The sequence below is a fragment of the Cydia splendana genome, chromosome 19 (genome assembly GCF_910591565.1).
Source record: "Cydia splendana chromosome 19, ilCydSple1.2, whole genome shotgun sequence".
NCBI lineage: Eukaryota > Metazoa > Arthropoda > Insecta > Lepidoptera > Tortricidae > Cydia > Cydia splendana.
The window spans coordinates 4,996,756-5,023,514 of NC_085978.1; the positions used below are offsets into that span (position 1 = coordinate 4,996,756).

At 40.7% G+C, this 26,759-nt stretch overlaps 1 protein-coding gene across 1 annotated transcript; it reads left to right on the plus strand.

Annotated features, from left to right (window-relative positions):
- The first annotated feature begins 1,718 nt into the window (after window positions 1-1,718).
- LOC134799951 (AP-1 complex subunit beta-1) lies at window positions 1,719-26,282 on the plus strand. The gene is made up of 18 exons (XM_063772381.1): window positions 1,719-1,770; window positions 1,963-2,148; window positions 2,281-2,451; window positions 3,831-4,028; window positions 5,362-5,479; window positions 8,493-8,683; window positions 9,454-9,636; window positions 10,226-10,408; window positions 13,407-13,601; window positions 14,651-14,743; window positions 16,525-16,646; window positions 17,111-17,301; window positions 17,960-18,054; window positions 22,271-22,375; window positions 22,745-22,892; window positions 23,836-23,953; window positions 24,364-24,490; window positions 25,134-26,282. Exons 2-18 carry the CDS (start codon window positions 2,041-2,043, stop codon window positions 25,533-25,535), a joined length of 2,748 nt encoding a protein of 915 aa, XP_063628451.1. The 5' UTR covers window positions 1,719-1,770; window positions 1,963-2,040; the 3' UTR covers window positions 25,536-26,282.
- The last annotated feature ends 477 nt before the right edge of the window (window positions 26,283-26,759 follow it).

The following is a 26,759-nucleotide window of genomic DNA, read 5'->3' on the forward strand; positions in this document are numbered from 1 at the left end:
AGTAAAACCGAACGTGTTACTTACCTGCAAAAAAGGGTCATACTTATTCTATTTGGCACCTGAGCGCGGGCTAGTCCAACGCTCAAAAAACCAGTGTAGGTGCGCTCTCCAATAACGCGCCTTTGTTACGCATCTCGATGACACATTTTAGACTGGTTCTGTAGTGTTCGACTCGCCGGCACTCAGTAACCGAAGTACGCAGGTTTTTATGCAGGTGGTTGTGGCACATGGCACGAGCGGTTTTACTTAACAATAGACAATAGGATTAGCTCGGGCTCTATTAGAAACCTACGAACTATACCTGAAGCTTAAAATATTCCCAATATTTTAAGTAGGTATAGTCGAACGGGTTTAAAATGTCGGAATGCACTTGAGAGATTACCTGCCGATGAATGGCATTGTTATCTTTTGTTAAACCAAACCGCTAATTACGTGTGTAAAATAAAAAGCAATAACAACAAAAGATTCCATACATATATAGCAAATATATAGTATGAATTATCTCAAATTATTTTTTCGGGCTCGAGTGCTAATCCGTTAAATAAAAGCCTTTGTTTCTTTTAAAAGCGGTCTACAACACGTGCTAAAGCAACCAAGTCGATTAAAAAGCAACTATCGTTATAGTATTAAGGTTCAAATTCATATGACAGCTCGTTCAGAGAACAATCAGAGTGGTCTTGTTTTTGGAGATAACATAACGTGCTATCTCCGAATGGGCTGTTTCATGAATTTGAACCATATAATTAGAATGGTAAGTTTGCTTTTCAAACAGACTTGTTCCCGTTACTTTTGTCGGGGTTATTAGTAGTAAGCATTGTAACCAGTGCATAAAGGAAACAATACCTTTTGTTTAACAAATTAGGGTCCGAGCCCGAAAAAATCACCTGAGATAATCCATACTATAACAAATCGGGATTGTCGAAGTCCTGCTTTGCGAGCACGTGTTGCATCAACTCTTGTGTGTCTGCTGGCCGCTTCAGGAACAGTTTCTCTACCGCCGTCAGCAGTTGGAGTTGGACTTGTCAACATCGGATCTTAGTAAATCTTAGTGATATGAAAAAGCGATTAGACCAATATCATATTAGACAACCTAATTTGAGCCATGAATTATGTATTCACATCGATCAGGCCTAAATTTGAACCTATATTCTATATCTTTAGGTATTTAAATAAAAGTAAACAAACGATTTGTAAATTTTCGGGTAGTTATTATAACATTTATTGGTTAAGCAACCAAATACAAAACTGCCTGGATCAGTCACTGAACAACTTGACTTTAACCTACATTATTTGATCAATTGATCATGTAATGTTTTCATCTACCCTCAACTGGCTTAATGAGCCATTTGAGGGTAGATTTTGTTTACTTTTATTTAAATACCTAAAGATACAGAGTATACTTACACTCATCTTGAAAAAAGCGTACCTATATAATTTTGTATATGAAATACATTGCATTGCAGCATTTGATCGATCGATTGAATTCGTTTTACTCAGTAGGTAAAAAGTAGGTTGTTATTGCATGGGCTGTGAAGCGCTTTTAGGACACGGACGCGTGCGTCCACGGCCTTATAAAACCTGTGGTTAAAACTTTTCAACATGAGCCTCAACATTTGCTCAACATGATACGACCAAGTTCGATCCGGTTCCGAACTACATCTGTTTGATAGTGAATGGCTTACCTAAAAATGACAGCACCGGAATCGATGACAAATCAAATGTCATGATGAAATTTTCTAATCTGTGGAAACGCCCCTCGTCGTGTCAAGCGTACGTTGTTGAGATTTCTGTATATTTTTTGCATTATTTTCGTATTTATTGGTAATATTATTGTAAATTTTGCAATAATATTGACTTTACTTTGTTCCGATTAAGAAAAATAAGTTATTTTAGTAATTACATGTTGTGTTTTGAAACATTGTATGTGTCATTCCAATACAGTGTAAACTATCGATTTTTCAGGTTCAGGGCAAGGAATAATTAGTTTATACATCAAATTTCGGTGCTTCTGGTACATCAATTAGGTTAATAAGCATCAAAATGACCGACTCAAAGTATTTTACCACCACGAAAAAGGGGGAGATATTCGAACTAAAGTCGGAACTCAACAGCGATAAAAAGGAGAAAAAGAAGGAGGCCGTCAAAAAGGTACTGTAAAATACGAGTATTTAGCACTTACCTTGCACGAAATTCGTATTGCAATGCATACTATTGAATTTACATCTATTTTGCCAAAGTTACATGCAAGGGGAAGGGTCTTATTTATTTCGGATGTTTCAGGTCATTGCGTCCATGACAGTCGGTAAAGATGTATCTGCGCTGTTCCCCGACGTCGTCAACTGCATGCAAACAGATAATCTGGAGCTAAAAAAGTTGGTCTACTTGTATCTCATGAACTACGCCAAGTCACAGCCAGATATGGCCATCATGGCTGTTAACACCTTCGTCAAGGTATGTTTCCATTGTCACTTATCTTAATTTAACAATTTGGAATTCTGTAATGAGTTAATTGGAAATCCTGTAACTGATTCTGCTTTTTCTAACTTTAAATTTGATTTGCATGGTTGAAAATTATTAATATTTTCTAAAAAATCTTTTATAGTAATATAGTAAATTCATCTTTTTATAATATTGAAGCATGGGAGTTTCAGTGTTGGGCTTTTACACAATTCAATCAAATGGAAGATGTATAATATTAAGACAAATTTCATTAATGAATAACTACGCTTAGTGTAGTTATTTGTGTGTGTGTGACTTGTCTTTTTTATCGTTTTAATGTCTACTGTACCATATTATGATGGGTGGAAGGATCTACCAACATACCAGCTTGTTAAGGTAAACAAATGATCCAAAAACCAATCGACTCATCAACTTGTAGATTTACACATTAAGTCTCCCTAACAATCTGAACTAACATGAATTACTTAGCGCACAGTAACTAAACTTAAAAGCATTTTTAATATTATTTTTATCCATGTAAAATTCAACCCTGCATGTAATAGATATTTAAGATTGCATGTTGTACAAACTGTTTATATTCTGAATTAAGCCCATCAATAGTGGATGTGTAAATCTACATTCAAATGTAAACACAGTGAGATATATACCAGTGTAATATGCTAAAGTATGTACTAAGAATATATAATACCATGCCTCATCCAGATTAGATGCACATTGGCTACAATAATCCTGTATCAATTCATACAGTAGAACCCTCTATTCTGTTACTTGAAACTAAATCCTTATCTCCTCTTGTGCTATTCAATGAATGGGTTTGGTGATAGCAAGTGATTTCACTAATGAACAATTTAAATCACATTTGTTAACATGAAATAGATTCAACAGTTTTTAACTGTGTCTTTCTACTTGTGCTTGTCAGTTTTATTGATGGCACAGTGGAGTATGCGCATTCTTAATTTTTAGCCTGGGTATGATAAAAAGGGGAAAAATATTAATGAAGGCCACTTGCATGTTTCAGGGTTAGCCAACTAACTCTAACCAGTTATTCAGAGTTTAACAGTATTATAAATGGATAACTCCGAGTTAGACGACTAACTCTGGATCACGGCAACTTGGCCTTAAACAGTGTAATCAACTTGTAATATCAAATATTTAATTGATATGACAAAATAGTACAGTAAATATTCACACAAAATTTTTAAATTATTTATCTTTGAACCATGAGCAAATCAAATAAACCTGAAAGTAGAGTAGCGAGTATAGCAGGTTTCTACTGTCCGCTTATTATCAGTTGCTTCCATATTATTCATGTATTGCTTTCTCTTTTTTACACCCAATACCAAATGCAAACTATGTTGAAACATCTCCAGGATTGCGAAGACTCGAACCCGCTCATAAGAGCTCTGGCTGTACGGACCATGGGTTGCATCCGAGTGGACAAAATCACGGAGTATCTGTGTGAACCGCTGCGGAAGTGCTTGAAAGATGAAGACCCGTATGTAAGGAAGACAGCAGCCGTGTGTGTTGCTAAACTGTACGACATATCATCAAGCATGGTGGAAGATCAGGTAATTATTTTTAATTTCCGTATTTATAGTCTATTGATTTAGGAATAAGAAAAAAAATATTAGTTTTATTATATACATCTTTAGAAATGATGTGTTTAAATAAAGTTACATTAAAGAGAACACATGATTAAGATCGGCGTTTTGTATGTTCTGGGTATTATAGGAATAGGAAGAATGCGGAAATAAAACTAATTTACATAAATTTGTTTACTCAGTGGGACTCACCCCTCACCCACCAGAAACATTTCATGCAAAATTGGCGGCCAAGAGTCATTAGATTTTATTGTTAAAAAGTTATCAGAACTCAGCAAAAGCTAAGCCCTGACTTAAGAGCCCATCAACGTGAACACTAGCGCCACTGCTAAATAAAAGTAAAAAGTAAAAATTATTTATTAACCAAGAAGAATTGCGTTTCGTTAGCGTTTTTCGACTTAAAATACGTGAGTGACCCGTTCTTAATATATTTAATAAGAAGAATTCCTTAAATACAGTATGTAAATTATCGACGACTTCCACACTAGGCTATGCCTGTGTCGTGAAAATAAGCTACATGCGGAAAAACACACACACACACACACAGACAAGGGGTCATCCATTAATTACGTCACACGTTTAGGGGGAGGGAGGGGTCAAGAAAATGTGACATGTTGTGACATGGGGGAGGGGTCACTTTAACTTCATCAGTAACCGAAAATTAATTTATATTTTTTTATTCGCTGTACAGTTAAATAATGAGTTTTTGGAAGTAATTTTCGTTCCTATTTGGTTTTGTGTTATAAAAAATATTTCTTTTACCAAAAAAATTTTTTCATTGAAAAAAATTATGCCGAGTTACTATTACCGATTTCGTTGAAAACAAAATTGCCTAAAATGTGACGTCACACCAGGTGGGGAGGGATTTGCAAAATGTGACCAAGTGTGACAAGGCGGGGGGGAGGGGTCAAAAAACCTAGAAATTCGTGTGACGTAATTAATGGATGATCCCCAAGTTGTGTAACAGAGGCTTGAAAAATCAGATAAGTACATAGTGCATGCAAACTTACAACTAAGTAATAAATAATCGTGATTATTTAAATTTAATGAAAGATATTTAAAAAAGGGGGCCGCTACGTACTGTATTTTGTATTTAAGTACCTTTTGAATACATCACAAAACACAGTACGTAGCGGCCCCCTTTTTTTAAATATCTTTCATTAAATTTAAGTTATCACGATTACTTAGCAGTGGCGCTAGTGTGCACGTTGATGGGCTCTTAACTAACCCTACACCACTCAGACTCCATTCTTATTTCCAAAGTCAAACAAGTAGTACTCTATACTAAATGATTTTGTAGGGTTTCCTGGACCAGCTAAAGGATCTGCTGAGTGACTCCAACCCCATGGTGGTGGCCAACGCTGTCGCCGCTCTCTCGGAGATCAACGAGGCCAGCGTCTCTGGACATCCACTTGTCGGTACGTACTACATAGAGAACAAAATACATAGAGTGCTCACTCCATACTTCAGATTTAGTACCAAGGTCCAAGAGACTATTATTTTCGTAGTTGACATCTAGCATCGAGTAACGGAATTACTTGACAATAGATGTAGCACCGACCGAAAAGTCTAATGTTCAACAATTTTCAGCTAATGTTATAACCGGATTAACCGGAACTCTATTTGCAACGACTTCTGCTTTTAATATTAGTTGTAAATTGTTGTACAATACTATTTTCGTGAGTCGCGACACTAGAGAATTCTAGTATCGAGTAGCGGTACTGATAATTCCGCTACCTGATGTTGAGATGTTGACTGCGAAAATAATAGTCGTTTTGGTACCAATACTGATGTATGGAGCGAGCACTCTATTCTTACTATATTTCTCTACGGTACTGGATGGATTTGTGTTTTAAATTACAATTAAGGTCTCCCAGGGCAATTACATTTATGGGCCAAATGCGACTACTCTAAAAATACAAGAAGTTAGTCTAGATAGCCACTTGTACTCATTAGCCGGGTCCACACAGAGCGAGCATACGCGCGAGGCAATTTCCTCGCGCACAAAACGGCCAGTGTAGACGTTCCTCGGCCGAGGCGGTGCGCGAGTGTAGAAACGGCTAGTGGCACACTTTTGCCCGTCATAAAAGAAAAAACCCGGTGATCTCACCCGTGGTTTTTTAGGGTTCCGTACCTCAAAAGGAAAAAACGGAACCCTTATAGGATCACTCGTGCGTCTGTCTGTCTGTCTGTCTGTCTGTCTGTCTGTCTGTCTGTCTGTCTGTCTGTCTGTCCGTCTGTCACAGCCGATTTTCTCCGGAACTACTGGACCAATCAAGTTGAAATTTGGTACACATATGTAAGTTTGTGACCCAAATACGGACATGTAACGTAAACAAATGAATTTTAAACATGGGGGCCACTTTTGGGGGGTAAATGAAAAAATGAAAAAAAATTATTTTTCAAACTATATCATGTTACATATCAAATGAAAGAGCTTATTGTAAGGATCTCAAATATATTTTTTTATAATTTTCGAATAAACAGTTTAGAAGTTATTCAAGAAAATAGGCAAAAAATGACCATTCCCCCCCCCCTTATCTCCGAAACTACTAAGTCTTAAATTTAAAAAAAAATACATAAAATAGGTCTATACCTATAGATGACAGGAAAACCTATTAGAAATGTACAGTCAAGCGTGAGTCGGACTTAATTACAGTTTTTGATCCGACCCCTACGGATTTTTTAAAGAGATTTCACTCACGTTTCACATAAAAAATACATTGTTAACAGTGCCGGATTACTTAGAGTAGTAGTTTTCTTAGAGTAATTGGTGATAATTTTCTGATAAGATAATCATTTTAAATATTTAACGGTCTTACCTACTTACGAGTAATTGTAAGGTCAAATTAAAAATAATGTTTAAAAAAATATGTTAAATTGAGAGCTAGCTCAAAGTTTTTTGTACTCGTCGACTTTAATGGTTGAATTAATAAAGACTTTGTAACCAATAAGCAAAACAAGCACGTGCTTACGGCACCACGTTCAGGGAGGGCACCAAAATGCCAGGTTGAAAAAGGTGAACAAATTTTAAAATTAGGGACAGACACATCGTTTTTACCACACGATTTTTTTAGCTGTCCAAAAGCTAATTTGCAAAAATAATGGCGCGTAATTCTTTGGGAAACAATCGGTAGCAGTAGAAGAGTCGTGATTACATGCATAGATTCGATTTCAACCCACTCTTTTGCGGTTCGGCGTTAGGTCTTATGCGAGGCCTTCTGCCTTACGGCAAAGTTGTTCTTCTGCCTTAATTACACTTGGGCGTGGATCCAAATCCAAGCTTTCCTCTTTCGCACCTGGGCCTACTGCCTTTCTCACACTTCGCCAATTCAATTCCAAGCTCTCTGCTTTCTTGCATATTTTATGCATGAAAACAACTTCGCTGAGACCCTTAAATATCGAGCCCTATGCGAAGCTAGGCTGATAGAAAACTGTCCCATCCCTTCTCTGTATGAAATCCTGGATTCGCGCCTGGTTGGGACTAAAACTAAAATTGCGTTTTTATATCGAAAAGTTTTCGCGCTCGCTTCGCTCGCGTTTTCAATTACTTTATAAGGTATGATAAAGGTGACATTCGGGTGGCGACTGCAGCAACATTACTCTGTTGCAACGTTACTGCTGCAGTACTGTGAACTTCCGTGATAAAATGATGTGACTGATTTCCATACTAGAAGTAAAAATGTACAACTGTCTATCATATTGCGTTTTTATATCGAAAAATTTCCGCGCTCGCTTCGCTCGCGTTTCTATTACTTTCTACGCTATGATAAAGGTGACATTCGGGTGGCGACTGCAACAGCATTAGGTACTCTGCTGCAACATTACTGCTGCGGCACTGTCAATTTTCGTGATAAAATTATGTGACTGATTTCCATTCTCAGCTGTAATGCGGCAATGAACTTCTCTCAATTTACCAAAAAATCAATGTAATCTTGATGACCCTAGGGAGAGGGGGCACCTAGAAATGCTTAGGGCATCAAAATATCTTAATCCGGCACTGATTGTTAAAAATTGTGTAATATACGGAACCCTTGGAACGCGAGTCCGACTCGCACTTGGCCGGTTTTTTTCATATACATTTAAAATTTTGGGTCCAGTCCCCGCGAAGTTTACGGGCGGCTGTCTGTGTTTATATTTTTCACCCATGGTATAAATCGCTCTAGACTCACTTGGTTGTTGTATTTTTAGACTAGTTGCACTTACCTTAAGCTTACCTGTGAAAGAGCCCTTGCAGAATAAATTTTAATTTCTTACCAGGGTTTAGTGTAAGTGGCCAAAACTATTACTGATGGGTGATTTCTCGTGAGACAAATCTAATTTTATAATATATAAAACTATCGCGTTTTGAGCACATATTAACTCACTCTGTGTCGAAACGTCGGTAAATAAAGGTTGATGAACAAGATCTAATTTTGTTAATCGTTGCAGAGATGAACGCGCCAACCATTAACAAGTTGCTGACGGCGCTGAACGAGTGCACCGAGTGGGGCCAAGTGTTCATCCTGGACGCGCTCAGCAACTACTCCCCGCGGGACTCGCGCGAGGCGCACTCCATCTGCGAGCGCATCACGCCGCGCCTCGCGCACGCCAACGCGGCCGTTGTGTTATCCGCCGTCAAGGTCAGACATTGAATAAATATTAGGTTAGGTTAGTTCCTGCGGGCTCATTAACGCATTCACTGCCAGGGGGTGTGGCCTAGGAATAGACATGTATGACGGTGAACGCATATATGTATACGTTGGTGGCAGTGAATGCATTTTCTAGCCCTTCTAAAATAAAACCTATACTTGTGAGTTTGAGCGTAGCAACCTTGAGTTTGTCACAGTTTTGCATTGACGGCCTAATTGCGTGTTTTAATTGGCATTAACATATAATATGTATTCTCATTTCTTTTATTGACTTTATTTTCTTTTCCTTTTGTAAGAATTTGATATGTTTTCTGAAAAAGCTACGTTAGTATGATGCCATATGTACATATGTTTTTTTTAAATCAAATTTCTATAAAGTAATTTACCTACTGTGTATAATTGCATTAATTCTATAATAATTTAAATTGTATTTTTCTTACTTACTCGTAATGCATGTTAATTATAAGATGTAATAATGATTTGAAAAGATGTGTCCCGCCGAGTTTGTTGCCGGTCCCATATTGGGATACCCTCCTCCAATTGAGGGGGGATTTAAAATCTTCTCGAGGCAGAAGTGTAGGGTTGGAGCCGGTATACCTTAATTTGACGTTCATAAGCGCATTGTAATATGCCTACTTGAATAAACTATTTTTTATCTTTATCTTTTTTATCATTTTCCTGACGAGCCCCATACTAAAGTCTTTAGACAAAACAATCCAACAGATAAGTATATAAATTTTCAAAACAATTGTTCCCCCCAGGTCCTCATGAAGTTGATGGAGATGGTATCGGAGGACACGGAGCTGGTGAGCACGCTGTCCCGCAAGCTGGCGCCGCCGCTCGTGACGCTGCTGTCCGCGGAGCCCGAGGTGCAGTACGTGGCGCTCCGCAACATCAACCTCGTCGTGCAGAAGCGGCCCGACATCCTCAAACACGAAATGAAGGTGGGATCAGGGAAGATTTAGTGTCATATCCATATCCTGATTAAAAAGATCTTAACTTTAGGAGCTCAATAGCAGAAAAATGCGATGAATGACTGTTACTCCACCGTCATATGGAGTATGGAATGACTGAGGGTTGTGACCACCATAAGTCGCTGTATGTTGTGGTGCTATTCACCCTGGCTCATTTTTTGCCTTCATAATAAAGCCCTGGAGTCTTGAATATATTATTACGATGATGATCATATCCAGGCTATTCTCACCTTTTGTTGAAGTGTCATTCATCATTCATTACATTTGCCCTCTATTGCGAAATCTACAACATAATACCACCACCATAATAATAGCACCAGATAATTATTAGAAAAACACAGATAGGAATTATTTTTAAACACAAGTTCTATTTAATAAATCGGATAGAAATATAAAAAGTAGGTGACTTGACCGTGACGTCACGTTGTGTTTCATATAAATTCCATATTAGCAAATCGTTTTGACAGTTCTAAAAAAGTAACTGATTTGACTAGTAGGAGAATACCCTATTATATCTCTAAATAATCATTCTAATACCAACACTGTTATTTGTCGCCAGGTGTTCTTCGTGAAATACAACGACCCGATCTACGTGAAGCTCGAGAAGCTAGACATCATGATCCGGCTCGCGTCGCAGGCGAACATCGCACAAGTGCTGGGCGAGCTGAAGGAGTACGCCACCGAGGTCGACGTGGACTTCGTACGCAAGGCCGTGCGCGCCATCGGCCGCTGCGCCATCAAGGTAAAATACAACGACCCGATCTACGTGAAGCTGGAAAAGCTGGATATCATGATCCGGCTCGCGTCGCAGGCGAACATCGCTCAAGTGCTGGGCGAGCTGAAGGAGTACGCCACCGAGGTGGACGTCGACTTCGTACGCAAGGCCGTAGGCGCCATCGGCCGCTGTGCCATCAAGGTAATACAACGGCCCGAGCTACGTGAAGCTCGAGAAGCTAGACATCATGATCCGGCTCGCGTCGCAGGCGAACATCGCTTAAGTGCTGGGCGAGCTGAAGGAGTACGCCACCGAGGTGGACGTCGACTTGGTGCGCAAGGCCGTACGCGCCATCGGCCGCTGCGCCATCAAGGTAATACAACGGCCCGAGCTACGTGAAGCTCGAGAAGCTAGACATCATGATCCGGCTCGCGTCGCAGGCGAACATCGCTCAAGTGCTGGGCGAGCTGAAGCAGTACGCCACCGAGGTGGACGTCGACTTCGTGCGCAAGGCCGTACGCGCCATCGGCCGCTGTGCCATCAAGGTAATACAACGGCCCGAGCTACGTGAAGCTCGAGAAGCTAGACATCATGATCCGGCTCGCGTCGCAGGCGAACATCGCTCAAGTGCTGGGCGAGCTGAAGGAGTACGCCACCGAGGTGGACGTCGACTTCGTGCGCAAGGCCGTACGCGCCATCGGCCGCTGCGCCATCAAGGTAATACAACGGCCCGAGCTACGTGAAGCTCGAGAAGCTAGACATCATGATCCGGCTCGCGTCGCAGGCGAACATCGCTCAAGTGCTGGGCGAGCTGAAGGAGTACGCCACCGAGGTGGACGTCGACTTCGTACGCAAGGCCGTAGGCGCCATCGGCCGCTGTGCCATCAAGGTAATACAACGGCCCGAGCTACGTGAAGCTCGAGAAGCTAGACATCATGATCCGGCTCGCGTCGCAGGCGAACATCGCTCAAGTGCTGGGCGAGCTGAAGGAGTACGCCACCGAGGTGGACGTCGTCTTCTTGCGCAAGGCCGTACGCGCTATCGGACGCTGTGCCATCAAGGTACAATAAACAAGATTTACTATGTACAATACTTATCTTAAAGTTAGGTCGAATGAAAAAAATTAATAAAAATACACGTGAGGTTATGTCGGGGAAGGGGGGTAGCCAAAAACCTCACCAAATATCACCAAGGGGGAAGGGGGGTCAAAAAGTACTTACCAGATGTACTGCATAATTGTTCGTATTTGTCATGCTACTTCAGTCAACTTCAGTACTTTTTGTACCGCTGAAATAGCAAGGCACGTTCGTACGTTTCCGTGAAAAAACGATGGAAAATAATTATACAATACATCTGTACGAACATGTACAGATAACAATCAGTTGAGCAGAAAAAAAATAGAACATTAAGCGTACATCACTGAATTACTTTCGCGAACAACACCCTTCGTTTATAAATACTTAAGTCAGCAAATACCTGCTTTCCCCGACCCTGCAATAATTGACTATTGTTGTGTAGAAAAAAGTTGACAGTTAAGTACCCTCGAGTTATGGGAGAAGATTTAACCTTTCGTCTGTGTTTGATAATGATAAGTATTCCGACCTTCGAGCAACACCGGCTTCCGACACATCGGAAGGGAGGGGCCCAAGCGATATCTCACCGTACAAATCTTTCTGCCATTTTTCGCGGGGGGAAAGGTGCACACAGTCGCACTTCTCACACACTTACATACAGAATCCAATCTGTAACGACGACACAAATACATAGAAAATGACACACGTCAAAGACAAATCTTGCAAACCTCGATCTCTTTTTGTGTACGGACGAGTGACAAGTGTCACAACACGCACACTAACACATTTTGGTTGAAGTATGTTATTGTATTCTGAGAGATGACAAGTCGGATTTGTCGCTCGACCGATCCGCAATTTGTACTGAGCGAGCAAAATCGATAAATCCAACAATTACATGAGACTAAAATATAATAATTGTGTTTGAATGTAATTAAACGTATGATATGTAAAAAAAAATATTACATGTGAAATGTAACACTTTCTTTTTGTAAATTTGTGTCCCCGATCTCTTTTTATAACATAAAACCGAGCAAACAGGCATTTTTGTGCAGCAGTGTTCACGCGCGCGTCTGGACTCGGTCTAGTGAAAAATCCAAGTGCAACTAGTTTTATTACCCGCGCTAGATTAGATTGACGCGCTAATCTTGTACCTCGGCAGAGGGGAAATAGTGCGAATGCCGCCTCCCTTCCGTGTTGCTCGAAGATTCTGAGAGATGAGAAGTCGGATTTGTCGCTCGACCGATCCGCAATTTGTACTGAGCAAGCAAAAAATATTACATGTGAAATGTAACACTTTCTTTTTGTAAATTTGATGTCCCCGACCTCTTTTTATAACAAAAAACCGAGCAAACAGGCATTTTTATTCACACACAGCAGCAGCAGCAGCAGCAGCAGCAGTGTTCACGCGCGCGTCCAGACTCGGTCTAGTGAAAAATCCAAGTGCAACTAGTTTTATTACCCGCGCTAAATTAGATTGACGCGCTAATCTTGTACCTCGGCAGAGGGGAAATAGTGCGAATGCCGCCTCCCTTCCGTGTTGCTCGAAGATTCCGACCGATGTTTTCAGTCAACTATTATTATTATTTTATTTAAAAAAATCTCTATGCGGCGACTGAGAAGACAAGAATTTCGATCAACAAACACATATAGATTTTGACAGCACACGCAGTGGAAGTGTTATTTTATACGTCATAATTTCATAGAAGTTTGACGTTTAAAATAACGCACTGCGTGAGCTATCAAAATCGTTGCAGTCTTATCTTGGTCTCACTCTACGAAAGTTTAATTAAGTGCCAGTAAAACTCATTTCAGGCGCTGAATTTTTAGTTTCTTGAATCTTCAAGCTTGATATTTTACCGGTGATTTTAACTTTATTTTAACTCCCGAAATAATAAAATTAAAGTTAATAGTTTATTGCCAAAACTAATTCACACTACCATTATTAATGCCAGGTGGAACCATCAGCCGAGCGCTGCGTGTCAACCCTGCTGGAGCTGATCCAAACGAAAGTAAACTACGTAGTGCAGGAAGCCGTGGTGGTGATCAAGGACATCTTCCGCAAGTACCCCAACAAGTACGAGAGCATCATCTCCACGCTCTGCGAGAACCTGGACACGCTGGACGAGCCTGAAGCCAGGGCTTCCATGGTGAGTGCGGGTTATTGCACCGAAAGTGAACTACGTAGTGCAGGAAGCCGTGGTGGTGATCAAGGACATCTTCCGCAAGTACCCCAACAAGTACGAGAGCATCATCTCCACGCTGTGCGAGAACCTGGACACGCTGGACGAGCCTGAAGCCAGGGCTTCCATGGTGAGTTTACAACTTGTACATTGTAACTTGTTGAAATATAAACATTAAGCACTAAAAAGTGCAAAACTTAATTGCCTAAATGTTTAGGCAGTGTATAGACACAGAGAATTTGAAATAGAGGAATAGGTATATATTGTCAAAATAAATTATGTATGTCGCCATCGGTCGAAAATATGGCACCATACCTTTGGCCTATCCTCGAGTAGATGGCGATACTTTTTGACATTTAACAAATTTAAAGGGGCCCACTGATTAACAGTCCGCCGGACGGTATCGGCCTGTCAGTTGTTCGGAACTGTTCTAACTCACAAGCCGATACCGTCCGGCGGACTGTTAATCAGTGGGCCCCTTATCAGTGAAAAAATAAGGATCAAAGTCAAATGGCCTTCTAAGAGTGTTAATCATTTGTGTCGAAAGATGGCAGTAAATGTACTGACTACATAATTTACTTTGACAATATTCCTCTAGTCTAAATTCTCTTTAGTATAGATATTGACTACTAAAACAGAGTGTATTGGGTGGGGTAATAGGAACCTATATAGAGGATATGCATTTTTAATTCTTAAAATCGGAAATTAAGGTACACCACAATCAAACCTCCAGATGCGATCTAAAATTTTGTTTTTAGAAATGATTTTGCTATTGAAGTTTAATATAAAGTTCCGAAGAACCACTCACATTATGTCTTATACATTTAGCCGTTGTGGGAAGAACAAAATATCGCTTTTTAGGCGACAGTATAAGTGCGAGCAAAGAATGTTACTCAAGTGCACAATTTGCCAGTAGCGTTCGTACTGGTACAATGCTCAGCGTCAGAAGCATGACCATGAGCAAAATGTAAACTGCATGTACCTTTAATTGAACTGTTCTGAAACGTTCGGTGCAGGTGTGGATCGTGGGCGAGTACGCGGAGCGCATCGACAACGCCGACGAGCTGCTGGACTCCTTCCTCGAGGGCTTCCACGACGAGAACGCACAGGTATACACACTTCCATCTTGACGACCGGTCTGGACTAGTGGGTAGTGACCCTGCCTGCGAAGCCGATGGTCCTGAGTTCGAATCCCGGTAAGGGCATTTATTTGTGTAATTAGCACAGATATTTGTTCCTGAGTCATGGATGTTTTCTAAGTATTTGTATTTTATATTTATCGTTGTCTGAGTACCCACAACACAAGCCTTCTTGAGCTTACCGTGGGACTTAAGGGGCACACTGATTAACAGTCCGCTGGACGATATCGGCCTGTCAGTTGTTCGGAACTGTCAAAATTTTGTTCTAACTGATAGGCCGATACCGTCCGGCGGACTGTTAATCAGTGGGCCCCTTTAGTCAATTTGTGTGAGAATGTCCTTATAATATTTATTTATTTATTCAATTTACATTTTGTTATTTATAGTTTTACTACAGACAAAGGGATATACGTAAAACACGTAAAGGAAATACCTACCTACGTAAAGGGTATACCTTCGATATTTTTTGGACTTCTGGTTCTTAGGCTGTCTAAGATGCCATGGAATGAACCTAATCGTTTCTTAAAACCACTGAGTCTTTGGTCAGGAAAGATACACTGTCGAATACGATCGACGATGTTATAGCAGCATCGACCACCATAATCCTTTATTCACAAAGGACCATGGGCATTTTTGTATGGAGTCTGGATCAATAACCAACAGAAATGAGAGTTAGGTCATTCAATAAGTATTTTTATATACTTAATTTCGTTATATGGTCACCAAGCGGAATTCCATTGCAGAACTGAGATATTGGTATTTTAGTCAAAATGTCGTCACCCTTATTACCTAGGCAATAGAGTCCATCGCTCGGTGAGCGCGGCAAACCGGTGCGCGAACATCTACCCTGCACCAATTATTTACTTACTAGGACTCTATTGCCTAGGTAATGAAATGAGGGTGACGACATTTTGACTAAAATACCAATATCTCAGTTCTGCAATGGAATTCTGCGTGGTGCCCATAGAACGAAATGAAGTAAAAATACCTATCTAATGACCTAATTCTCAACTCTGTTATTATTGGGACCATTTTGACGCATAGTCCTTATAGTGGCCGACGTCGCCAACTTGTGGTTAAGTGGAGGGTAGCAGTTCAGAGCATTACTTCCACGGCCGAGGCATTAATATCAATAGAATCCTGGGCATTGTTTCTGAAACGTGGGACAGCCCCCTAATGAGGCACTGGCTCGGTCTGCATGCGCCAGTTCCGTATGTACCGGGTCATAGGTTAAGTTAGTTTTGTTTTATTTATTTTTAAATTTTAATGTATTATTTAGTTTTATATGATATTAACCCTAATTTTAAGTTTAGTAATAATGATACTAACCCTAATGGACCTACGTCTGAAATAAATGTTTTTTAGGGTTCCGTACCCAAAAGGTAAAACGGGACCCTATTACTAAGACTTCGCTGTCCGTCCGTCCGTCCGTCTGTCTGTCACCAGGCTGTATCTCACGAACCGTGATAGCTAGACAGTTGAAATTTTCACAGATGATGTATTTCTGTTGCCGCTATAACAACAAATACTAAAAACAGAATAAAATAAAGATTTAAATGAGGCTCCCATACAACAAACGTGATTTTTGACCAAAGTTAAGCAACGTCGGGAGTGGTCAGTACTTGGATGGGTGACCGTTTTTTTTTTTGCATTTTTTCCGTTTTTTTTTTCATTATGGTACGGAACCCTTCGTGCGCGAGTCTGACTCGCACTTGCCCCCTTTTTATTTATTAATATTCCTGTACCGGCAGGTGCAACTCCAACTGCTGACGGCGGTGGTGAAACTGTTCTTGAAGCGACCCGCGGACACCCAGGAGTTGGTCCAGCACGTGCTCAGCCTCGCCACGCAGGACTCCGACAACCCCGACCTGAGGTAACATAGGACTATTTAACCCCTCAAGTCCCAGGCATAGATATTGTCAAAAACCTCTTTGAGAAATAGACGGGTCTGTCTTACACGTGAAATACTGTCGCGGTGCACTCGTGCTAAGGCCACTGGATGTTTTTGCATGTGATCAACTCATATTTTGTCTGAAGAGAAAGTCTGTCTGTCAGAAGATTATAGACTTAGAGGATATAACCAACGGAGACGCCATGTCTATAATTTTCGGTACAAAATAGTCTGCCGTTTTTTGCGGGGGAGGGGCACATCAAATGTATACGTAACGTAAACATAGCCATGTCAGATAAACAAACGTCAGTCCATACATGTGGTTGACATATGGTTGACCATTGGCCGCCTATTTTCGACAGAGGGGAACGCCTGTTAATGCCCACTCCGATTTTAGAGTTCATTTGCCGTCAAAAATAGTCAATTCATTATTAATGTAACGCCAGGGACCGCGGCTTCATCTACTGGCGCCTGCTCTCCACGGACCCCGCGGCCGCTAAGGAAGTGGTCCTAGCTGATAAGCCGCTCATCTCTGAGGAGACAGATCTTCTGGAGCCGACGCTGCTGGATGAACTCATCTGCCACATCAGCTCGCTCGCGTCTGTGTACCACAAGCCACCCACTGCCTTTGTTGAAGGTAAACATCTAGGCCAAGGAAGTTCTAGTGGAGAAGCCGATCATCTCTGAGGAGACACATCTGGAGCCGACGCTGCTGGATGAGCTCATCTGCCACATCAGCTCGCTCGCGTCTGTGTACCACAAGCCACCTACTGCCTTTGTTGAAGGTAAGCTTCTAGGCCAAGGAAGTTCTAGTGGAGAAGCCGATCATCTCCGAGGAGACGGATCTCCTGGAGCCGACGCTGCTGGATGAGCTCATCTGCCACATCAGCTCGCTCGCGTCTGTGTACCACAAGCCACCTATCGCACTTGTTGAGGGTAAGCTTCTAGGTCAAGGAAGTTGTAAGTCGTAGATGGAATATATTTCGACTAATATACTTCTTTGTAGTTTTTGTTTATCGCCGTTTATGCAGACATTTCAATATGTATAGACGCTGATTCTAACGCATCTTTGGCTATCGTTTAAAGAATAATTATTCGTTACAATCTAGCATCAAAACTTTAAGGAGCCGTATCGTCCTATTACGTCCGTAATAGCTATTACAAAATCAGATAGAATTTGAGATTGTGCGAGAAAACGATGAACAATTGGATGAATTTTCCAATGGCAGCTATTCGTGGTTCGACATTCTAGTGCGACAGTAGAACTGTGTTGTTGATAGATGATCTGTGCGCAGGTCGCGGCGCGGGCGTGCGCAAGTCGCTGCCGGCGCGCGGCGCGTCCGAGCCGTCCGAGGCGCACGCGCCGCAGGCCACCGTCATCCCCAACCAGGTAACTTTTATTTCCCTCATATAAATACTTCTCGGTGATTCAAGTTTGAAATTATCAACTTTTAAATATCGCTATCACGAGAGTATATTGAAACTATTTATTTTGATTGATAACTTATGATCAGAAATCAGAGGAGCGTAAAGCTCTGGTTTCAAATGATCGCGGTGCCATGGCCGTCTCCATACAAAATACTACTCATCCTTATTTAGCCGTATTATTTTGTATGGAGACGGCACTGCTATCCTGAGAAAACCGAGCATAAGGAAGATTGTGAGGCCACTATGCCACCCGGATCACGGCTATGCCGGTTGAAATGTTCATTATAATATTTAAAACTTCCGCGTTTTGAACACATATTACTCACATTTATAGACGGGTCTAACGCGAAATTTATTCAATTACATTTATTTACCGACGTTTCCAGTGAAACCTGTGTCGAAACGTCGGTAAATAAAGGTAATTGAATAAATTTCGCGTTAGACTCGTCTATAAATCGCTGGCTCAATATTAGGGCATGCAATATCGGACGACTTTCAATTCCGGAACTGGTTTTCGAGATTGGACTTCAATTCCGGAATTCCGGAACTGGTTCCGGAATTGAACCAATTTTATAATTTATTTTTTCTGATGGGTTTTTGACGAAATAAAAGAATATATTGCTATATTAACATTTATTTATCATCTTAAACGTGTAAATCTTTCGCTATTTAAAAAAAAACAACAAATAATAGCTGTACTGTGATCTTAATATTTTAATAATCAACAAATTAAAATTCCAGGAAACATGATTAGGTAACTTCTAGGTACATTTCTATAATAGCAACACTAAATAAATCAACAAAGATAAACTAGTAAATATCACACATCATTATACATTATAATTATTAGACGTCTGATAAAATAACATGAGATCTTATGCTTGGATTCATTTATAACATAAGTATTAAAATCAACAAATTAGGTACAAGTTACAATATGGCTATATTAAATTAAAGGTTATACTTACTTAAAAATTAACTCTTTAATTGCGAGTACGTGTACACCGACTATAATCTTCTTGTAGTCTTAATATAAGATAATCAACATTTAAAACATAAAAATTCTACGCACCCGATATAATATAACGAATTATTTAACAAAAAAATACGTAATAATCATTTTTAAAAATCCAACTTTCTATTAGTTTACAATTTTCTCTTGTGACTGTGAATGTGAATGACCGTTTCTCTTGAAAAAAGGTCCTCAAAAAGGACAAGGAATCTAACATCTTATCAGACAGAGAACTGCGTATTTTAGTACAAAAGTTGCCCGCCGAGGAAAATATTCGTTCATTTTCAACACTGGTTGGTAAAACTCGCAAAAGATAATTGTAAGCCTCCGTCAAGTAGACTCCTCTCTCTCCTTGGTTATCGTACATGGCCTTTTCTGCTAAAACAAAAGCATGCAGGTCAAAGTCACGAGCAACTGGAGTTCTGTTTTCACACTTTTCTAGTTCCTTTTCGAGCTCTTCTTGGAAGGTTAGTGAACTGGTTTCAATGGCTATAGTATCGTTGTTTGTAGAGCTACATTCTGGTAAATCTTCCAAGGCCGAACGTGTGTTGGTTTTGTACTTTAGAGTTTGCAACAAATTTACGACTGTATCGCAAATCTCATCACTATTTGGCTTCGGGAACGTTTCATCGTCTGCTGCTGAATAGAAACCTTCTGCGTCGTGTAGGTAGTGTAGCACACCTGCTATCAAAAGTCTCATCTCTTTTATACGTTTACTTAGGTTTGAAGCGAGTCTTAAGCTCAACGTAGTATTTTGCGTGTCTAATTTATTGAGCATAAACTTCAACGCTGTGTCTGCCGAGTATATTGTCGCTTCGCGGCGGCAAAGAGATAAAACAGTCTGTTTTACGATATCTAGGCATTGATGCATATTAGCACTTTCAAAACGCAGGTCTTGATTTTTAAAAATGAACCTATCATATCACACATGCTTGACCATTTGGTTTGGCAATCTAACTGAAGCTGAATGTTTTTCTGAAACTCTTGAGTTACGTAAGCTTGTAGGGCATCCGACTTGAGAGGCGACTTCCTTATCATTTTGACTACCCGCCGCACTTTGCTGATTAGTTCTTTATGTAGGAATGGATTGACCCGTACACGTGGTATTTCGACTTCAAATCGTCCGTTATCATCTTCGTCTTCATCGCTGCCTGTGTCAGAAATATCAGTCGGGTCAGTTCCAAATCTGTGGTTGTTTCGATAACGACCTCTGCCGGATCCTTATACACAGTGTCAATCACGCCTAGTTGGAGAACGTGAGCTTGGCACAATTGATGGTGTCCGAAAAAATAAGTTCCCATTTTCTTCATAAGCACCATCAGTCGTCAAGCTAATAACATCTTCGTTAAGAGCCACGTTGAAAATTTGTAAGTGGTTCCCCAGTATTTCAAATGCAGCATGAGCAGGCATGGAGCCAGTTATTCTGACCAGTCCAAGGTTTTTAAAATTAAAGCCACCGAATTCTTTGGCGTGTAGATTAATGTTCATGTACCTCCTACTGCGTTGTGATGTCCATTCATCTAGTGTCACTGTAAATTTGATTCCCTCTTGCTTCATATTCACGATGTTTTTCTTCAAATCCGCTTTAATACTTTCGGCGTGATTAAATACAATTTTTGCTATTGTGTTCCCGGATTTTGGAAGATCGTAACCACTTTTTCGAAATAAGCGCCGCAGGTCTTGACTTTTACAAAACAGGTTAAAACTCACACCATCTAACGCTGACATTCTAGAAACAATGGTTTCCATAGACTCGTTTTCATTCGACTTAAAATAATCAGTCAAGAGTTTTCGCTTTTTGCCTTGATTTTTAGATGGGCCATCTGCTGAAGTGGACATGTTTGCCGTTGCTACCAGAACGTCTGAAGTGTCTGTAGAAGTCCCAGGACGGCTCTCATTGTCAGACTCAGGTGGTGCAGGAAAAGCAATGTTTGGATGCCTCGATCGCAAATGTGTACGTAAACCGGTCGTGGCTCCTCCAGCAGCTTTCAATATCTTATGGCACAGTTTGCACTTAGCCGACTGTCCGTCTGTTGCGCGTAAAAATGTTTCCATATCGGTAGTGTAGATTTTGTGAAATCCACAAATACTACTTTTTGTTCTTTCGAAAACCTGAAAGAAAACTATAGTTTAATTTGAGACCCATTATATAAATATTACGTAAGTACGTATTTAATATTTAACAAAGTCGTGTAGAAAACAATACCTAGTATTTTATTTTCTTTTTTGGAGAAAATACAGATACGATACAGGCCAATAATATTTACAGGCACATTACATGCTAATTGCTAAGACAATTCCCACTAGGTATGAGGTCTATGAGGTCTGTCTGACAGTAGTTTTACAGCATTGTGATCAGAACTATGAATAAATATTAATGATATATGTATGTATGTTGTACCTACTTAAATATTATTAAAACATTAACAAACAAAACTTTAGCTAAATTGAAAGGTAAATCACAGGAACTAAATTTAGGTAAATATTAAAATTAACAAGTTTTACTTACATCGTCCTTTAGTATTGCGAGCATAACACTCAATTCAATCCTAATAACTCACAACTGTCACAACACAACTTTCTTCAACAATTTTTCACTTTCAACTGATTACATATTTCATTTGCTATCTAGAATATTTAAGTGCAAAAACAGAAAGAGACAATGATAGGATATTACTGGGTTAAAATGAATTTTGTCTCGCTTTAACCCGCCCTCGCTTGAACCCTTTGGCCATAAAATACTACCTGAGTCCGAGCGGTGCCTCAGATTAAGACAATTAACTTTTATTTAATACATGCGTGGTAGTTTTGTTCAATAACCATGTCGATATTAAGCGCTTTCGTCTAAAAATAGTAACATTTCCAATTCCGGAATTTTCGAGATTAAGTGTGCCAATTCCGGAACTGCAATATCGGAAAAATCGTCCGAGATTCCGGAATTTCGAGATTCCGGAATTCCGGAATGCAAGCCCTACTCAATATTACAGGGTTCTATGTTACATTGAAATTCGACTCAATGTCACTATGACAATGTTCAAATTTCAGTTCCATAAAAGTGAAACATAGAACCCTGTAATATTGGGTCGGCGATATGTGAGTAATATGTGAAATGTTCATTACCCAAGTTATTACATAGCATATTTGAGGGTACTGGTGTGGTGTGCAGGAGTCGCTGATCGGCGACCTGCTGTCCATGGACATCGGCGCGCCGCCCGCGCCGGCCGCGCCCGCCTCCAGCCTGGACCTGCTCGCCGGCGGCCTCGATGTTTTGGTAACTATTTTTTTATCAGCTTATCCTTATATGTTTTTTTTAGTAGCCTATATTGTGTCCCGACTGCTGGGCAAAGGCCTAATTTATCATTAAAAAACCGGAATCGAATATTATTGTATTGACTTTATAATTTTTAAATATTTTTTGTTCCTTTCGTAATATTAACCTCGTAAGACCCAGCATATAAAGTTTTCAAATTTTTAATTTGAACCTTATTCTGTAAGTAAATTGCAAAAGCAATGAAACAAAAGAAATGCTACTTTATTTGGTTCATGAAAGGTTCAAATTAGATTGCACGATTATGTACATTGTAATGTACATTTAGTCTCAGGAGGATAAATATGAATGATACTTGACAATTGTGAACAGTTGGGCGGTGGGCCGGAGCCGGCGGCGGCGGGGGGTGTGGGGGGAGTGGGGGGCAGCACGGGGCTGCTGGGCGACATCTTCGGCGCCACCGCTCCCGCCTCCTACGTGCCGCCCAAAACCTGCTGGCTGCCCGCCGACAAGGGCAAAGGTACCAGTCTTGTCACTTACCGCATGAGCTGCACGAGCACAGAATAAATAATACTACTAGGTACAGAAGACTCACTCTCTAACAAAACGCGTCTGTTACGATCAGGACAGATATGGCCACTAGGTGGCGACAGCGCCACGCGTGGCTTATGGCTAGCCACCAAAATTGGTGTGGAACTGATGTACTTTTAGCTACCTGTAGCAAAGCGACGAAATCGCGGAGTGAGCCACGTCTGGCACGAGTAACATTCACGAAGCTGCCTCGTGTCAAGAAACGTCACTAAAATATAGAACCAGTCGCTCCAGTACCTAGAATAAATTGGTCAATCTGTAGAGATGCTGACCTAATATAACAATACAACAAACGTACACGTTTTATTTTTTATTACCATTGGGAGGAGGGGTAAAATCAGGTTTCCATAGTTAGTCATAGGGGTGACCGGACTGAAAAGGTTAGGAACGACTGCTCTACAGTATAAATACTAAGGTATATTCATAACAACTGAATTCGCGGCACACCTTGGGCGAGACTGCGCGAAGAGTCAACCAATTTGATTTCTGGATCTAATTTTGCTCCCTAGTTAAGGGTGGTATTCCACCTGTCCAATTTCTATATCCAATATTTGATTGAACTTTGATGGGGCCCATTCCACTTAATATCCAATATCTTGGTCCAAGTTTTTATACTATTCGCGTAGCCATTTTGAATTATGTCATTCGTAATATTTGATCAAATGTAGGTGTTTCTAGCAAATTTGATCAATTCATCCAATTTCCTTGAATAGTGCACATTGGACAAAAATATTGGAAGGATGAAATACCACCCTAAGCCAAGGGTGATTGAGAATTTGACGTTGAACGTTGCATGATTTTGACCTGATTTTCTTCAATCTATTTCTGTTTTAATCAATCAACTCAATAATAACTACCTCCTTTGCTTATAGGTCTGGAGATTTGGGGCACATTCAGCCGGCAGGGCGGACAGCCTCGCCTGGAAATGACCTTCACCAACAAGGCCATGCAGGCCATGAGCGGGTTCGCCATACAGCTCAACAAGAACAGGTAATTCACCTTGATTAGCGTATAAGTTTGTTCTATTCATTAGTCTCCAAGTGTCCAAAACGTTACGATTTGCTTTTATTATAAGTAAGAAACGCGAGCAGTTCACACAAGCAATCCACGAAATATGTGCTACTGGAAGTAAAGGCTTTGAGCTAATACTAAACTTGCTCGTGCTGCTTGCACAAGTAGTCAAACGTCTGGGCAAACTCTAGAAGGGCCTGCGACTCAAGCGTGTACCGATGTGCGCGGGGAAGAGCTTGGCTCTCGAGCAGGTGTGGTGTGGTCTATGGCTACCGGTATTTACGAACCGAAATGCTGTAGGTACGCTCCGGGTCTAAGCTCTGTTAAATCGTTCTATGTAATAAGCTCAAGTTTACAGCTCGGTAGTAAACAATGTGTTTCCCTGTCAGTTTCGGCGTGTTCCCGGCGGGCAGCCTGTCGGTGGGCGCGCTGGCGGCCGGCGCCAGCGCCGACGCGCCGCTCGCCCTGGCCACCACCGGCCCCGTGCAGCGCATGGAGCCGCTCAACAACCTGCAGGTACCGTACCCGGCCACTACCTAGCCTGCAGGTACCGTACCCGGCCACTACCTAGCCTGCAGGTACCGTACCCGGCCACTACCTAGCCTGCGGGTACCATGCCCGGCCACTACCTAGCCTGCGGGTACCATACCCGACCAGTACCTGGCCTGCAGGTACCATATCCGACCACTACCTAGCAAACAGGTACCATACCCGACCATTACCTAGTCTGCAGGTACCATACCCAAACACTACCTAGCCTGCAGGTACCATACCCGTCCACTACCTAGCCTGCGGCATAGATAAATATAAGTAAGACAAGAATGCTAGTATGTAGCACCGACCGGAAACTCTAATCTCAACAACATAAGACTTTCCGGTCGGTGCTACATCTTTTGTCACTTGACAGTACTACTACTGCTACTTAAAGTACTGATAATTCCGCTACTCGATGCTAGATGTCGACTATGAAAATACTAATATTTTTGGTACCAAAACTGGAGTATAGAGTGAGCACTATTGTCTTACTTATATTTCTCTATGATAGAACTTGGGTTTAAAAATAACTCCTATCTGAGTTTTTCTAATAATTATCTGGTGCTTTATCTCATGCATGGTGTAAAATAATTTATTTTAAATACAGTATAATACCCTATTGCAGGTGGCGATAAAGAACAACGTGGACGTGTTCTACTTCGCGTGCCTGATGCCGGCGCACATCCTCTTCACCGAGGACGGCCAGCTCGACAAGCGCGTGTTCCTCACCACCTGGAAGGAGATCCCGGCCGCCAACGAGCTCCAGCACTCCCTCTCCGGCGTCGTCGGCACCGCTGACTCCATCGCGCACAAGATGACCCTCAACAACGTCTTCACCATCGCCAAGCGCAACGTCGAGGGACAGGACATGCTCTACCAATCACTCAAACTCACTAACAACATCTGGGTTCTACTAGAACTGAAACTGCAACCCGGGAACCCAGAAGCGACGCTCAGCTTGAAGTCACGGACTGTCGAAGTAGCATCCTGCATATTCCAAGCGTACGAAGCTATCATCAAATCGTAATCTCGTTCCATGTTAAGACGTATTAGGGAATTTTCACTTAAAGGTTACCATTTACTTTTTTCCGAAAAGCCATCGACTTTTGGTTTATTACTACTCAGAACCACGACGACTATCGATTTAAAAATAACAAAATGTGTCCCAAAAAAAATATCAGTTTTGTAACGCATTTTCACATACTTTTTATTTATTTATTTGCATAGGGAAACAAACAGCATATAATTACACATATAGTTAAAGGAATTAAGTTAATACAATTGGCAAAACAGTTTCCACTTATGGGTAACACAATTATTGCTCTGAGCGAATGAACATGCACTTATTTGTATGGTCAGTTACAAAATTGACACCCAAAATTTGTATGAAAAACTGGGGACACTTTTTCTTTGTCTCATTGAATAGTACTCGTGATTCTGAGTCTAAATAACCCAAAAGTTGATGGTTTAAAAAAAAAAGTAAATGGTACAATTTTTTCTGAAAACCCCTATTATTATACTAGTATTCTTAAGTTATAGACTTTATACGATTGTAAATTCCATTAGTGTATGAATGTTTATTAGATTCTAGCTTTTTGAACGAGTTTCGCCTAATAGTGTATTCGGGAGAATATTGCGAAGAGAAAAGTTAGAAACTATTTATTAGAGATTATGAAATGATATGCGAGTATATCGCGACGAGTGGGAGTGGGATGGAAGACTCCGGGAGAATTATGCCGTGTAATGGCTATAAATAAATAATTATGTTTAATTATTTTGACTTTTTATTCGGAAGTAACCTTGACTGAATCTACGACGACTAGAGCCAGTTGTACCAACCACATTTGAACGTCAATAGCACTTATAAGCAGTGATCGGACAAATCATCGCAAAACCATCAAAAATCATTTATATCTCAAAATAGGACAAGATTTATTAAACTCATATTATGTACACAGTATCTTTATAAAACTTCCAGTTTATACTCAAAAACTGCAGTTCAAAATTGTAAAAAAAAAAGGTATCATGTTCCATACCATAATTATTTATTTTTGCGATAAATTGTCCGAACTCTGCTTATAAGCGTTATTGGCGCCACGGGCACGACTTCTTACGGGTCCATCTGTCCAATAACTTGGTCCAATGTCATTGCGTCTCTCTTTCACTAAGCAAAATGTGAGACAAAATATACATTGGACAAAAAAATGGACAGGTGGAATACCACCCTACAACGCCTTACCCTCTCGTATGC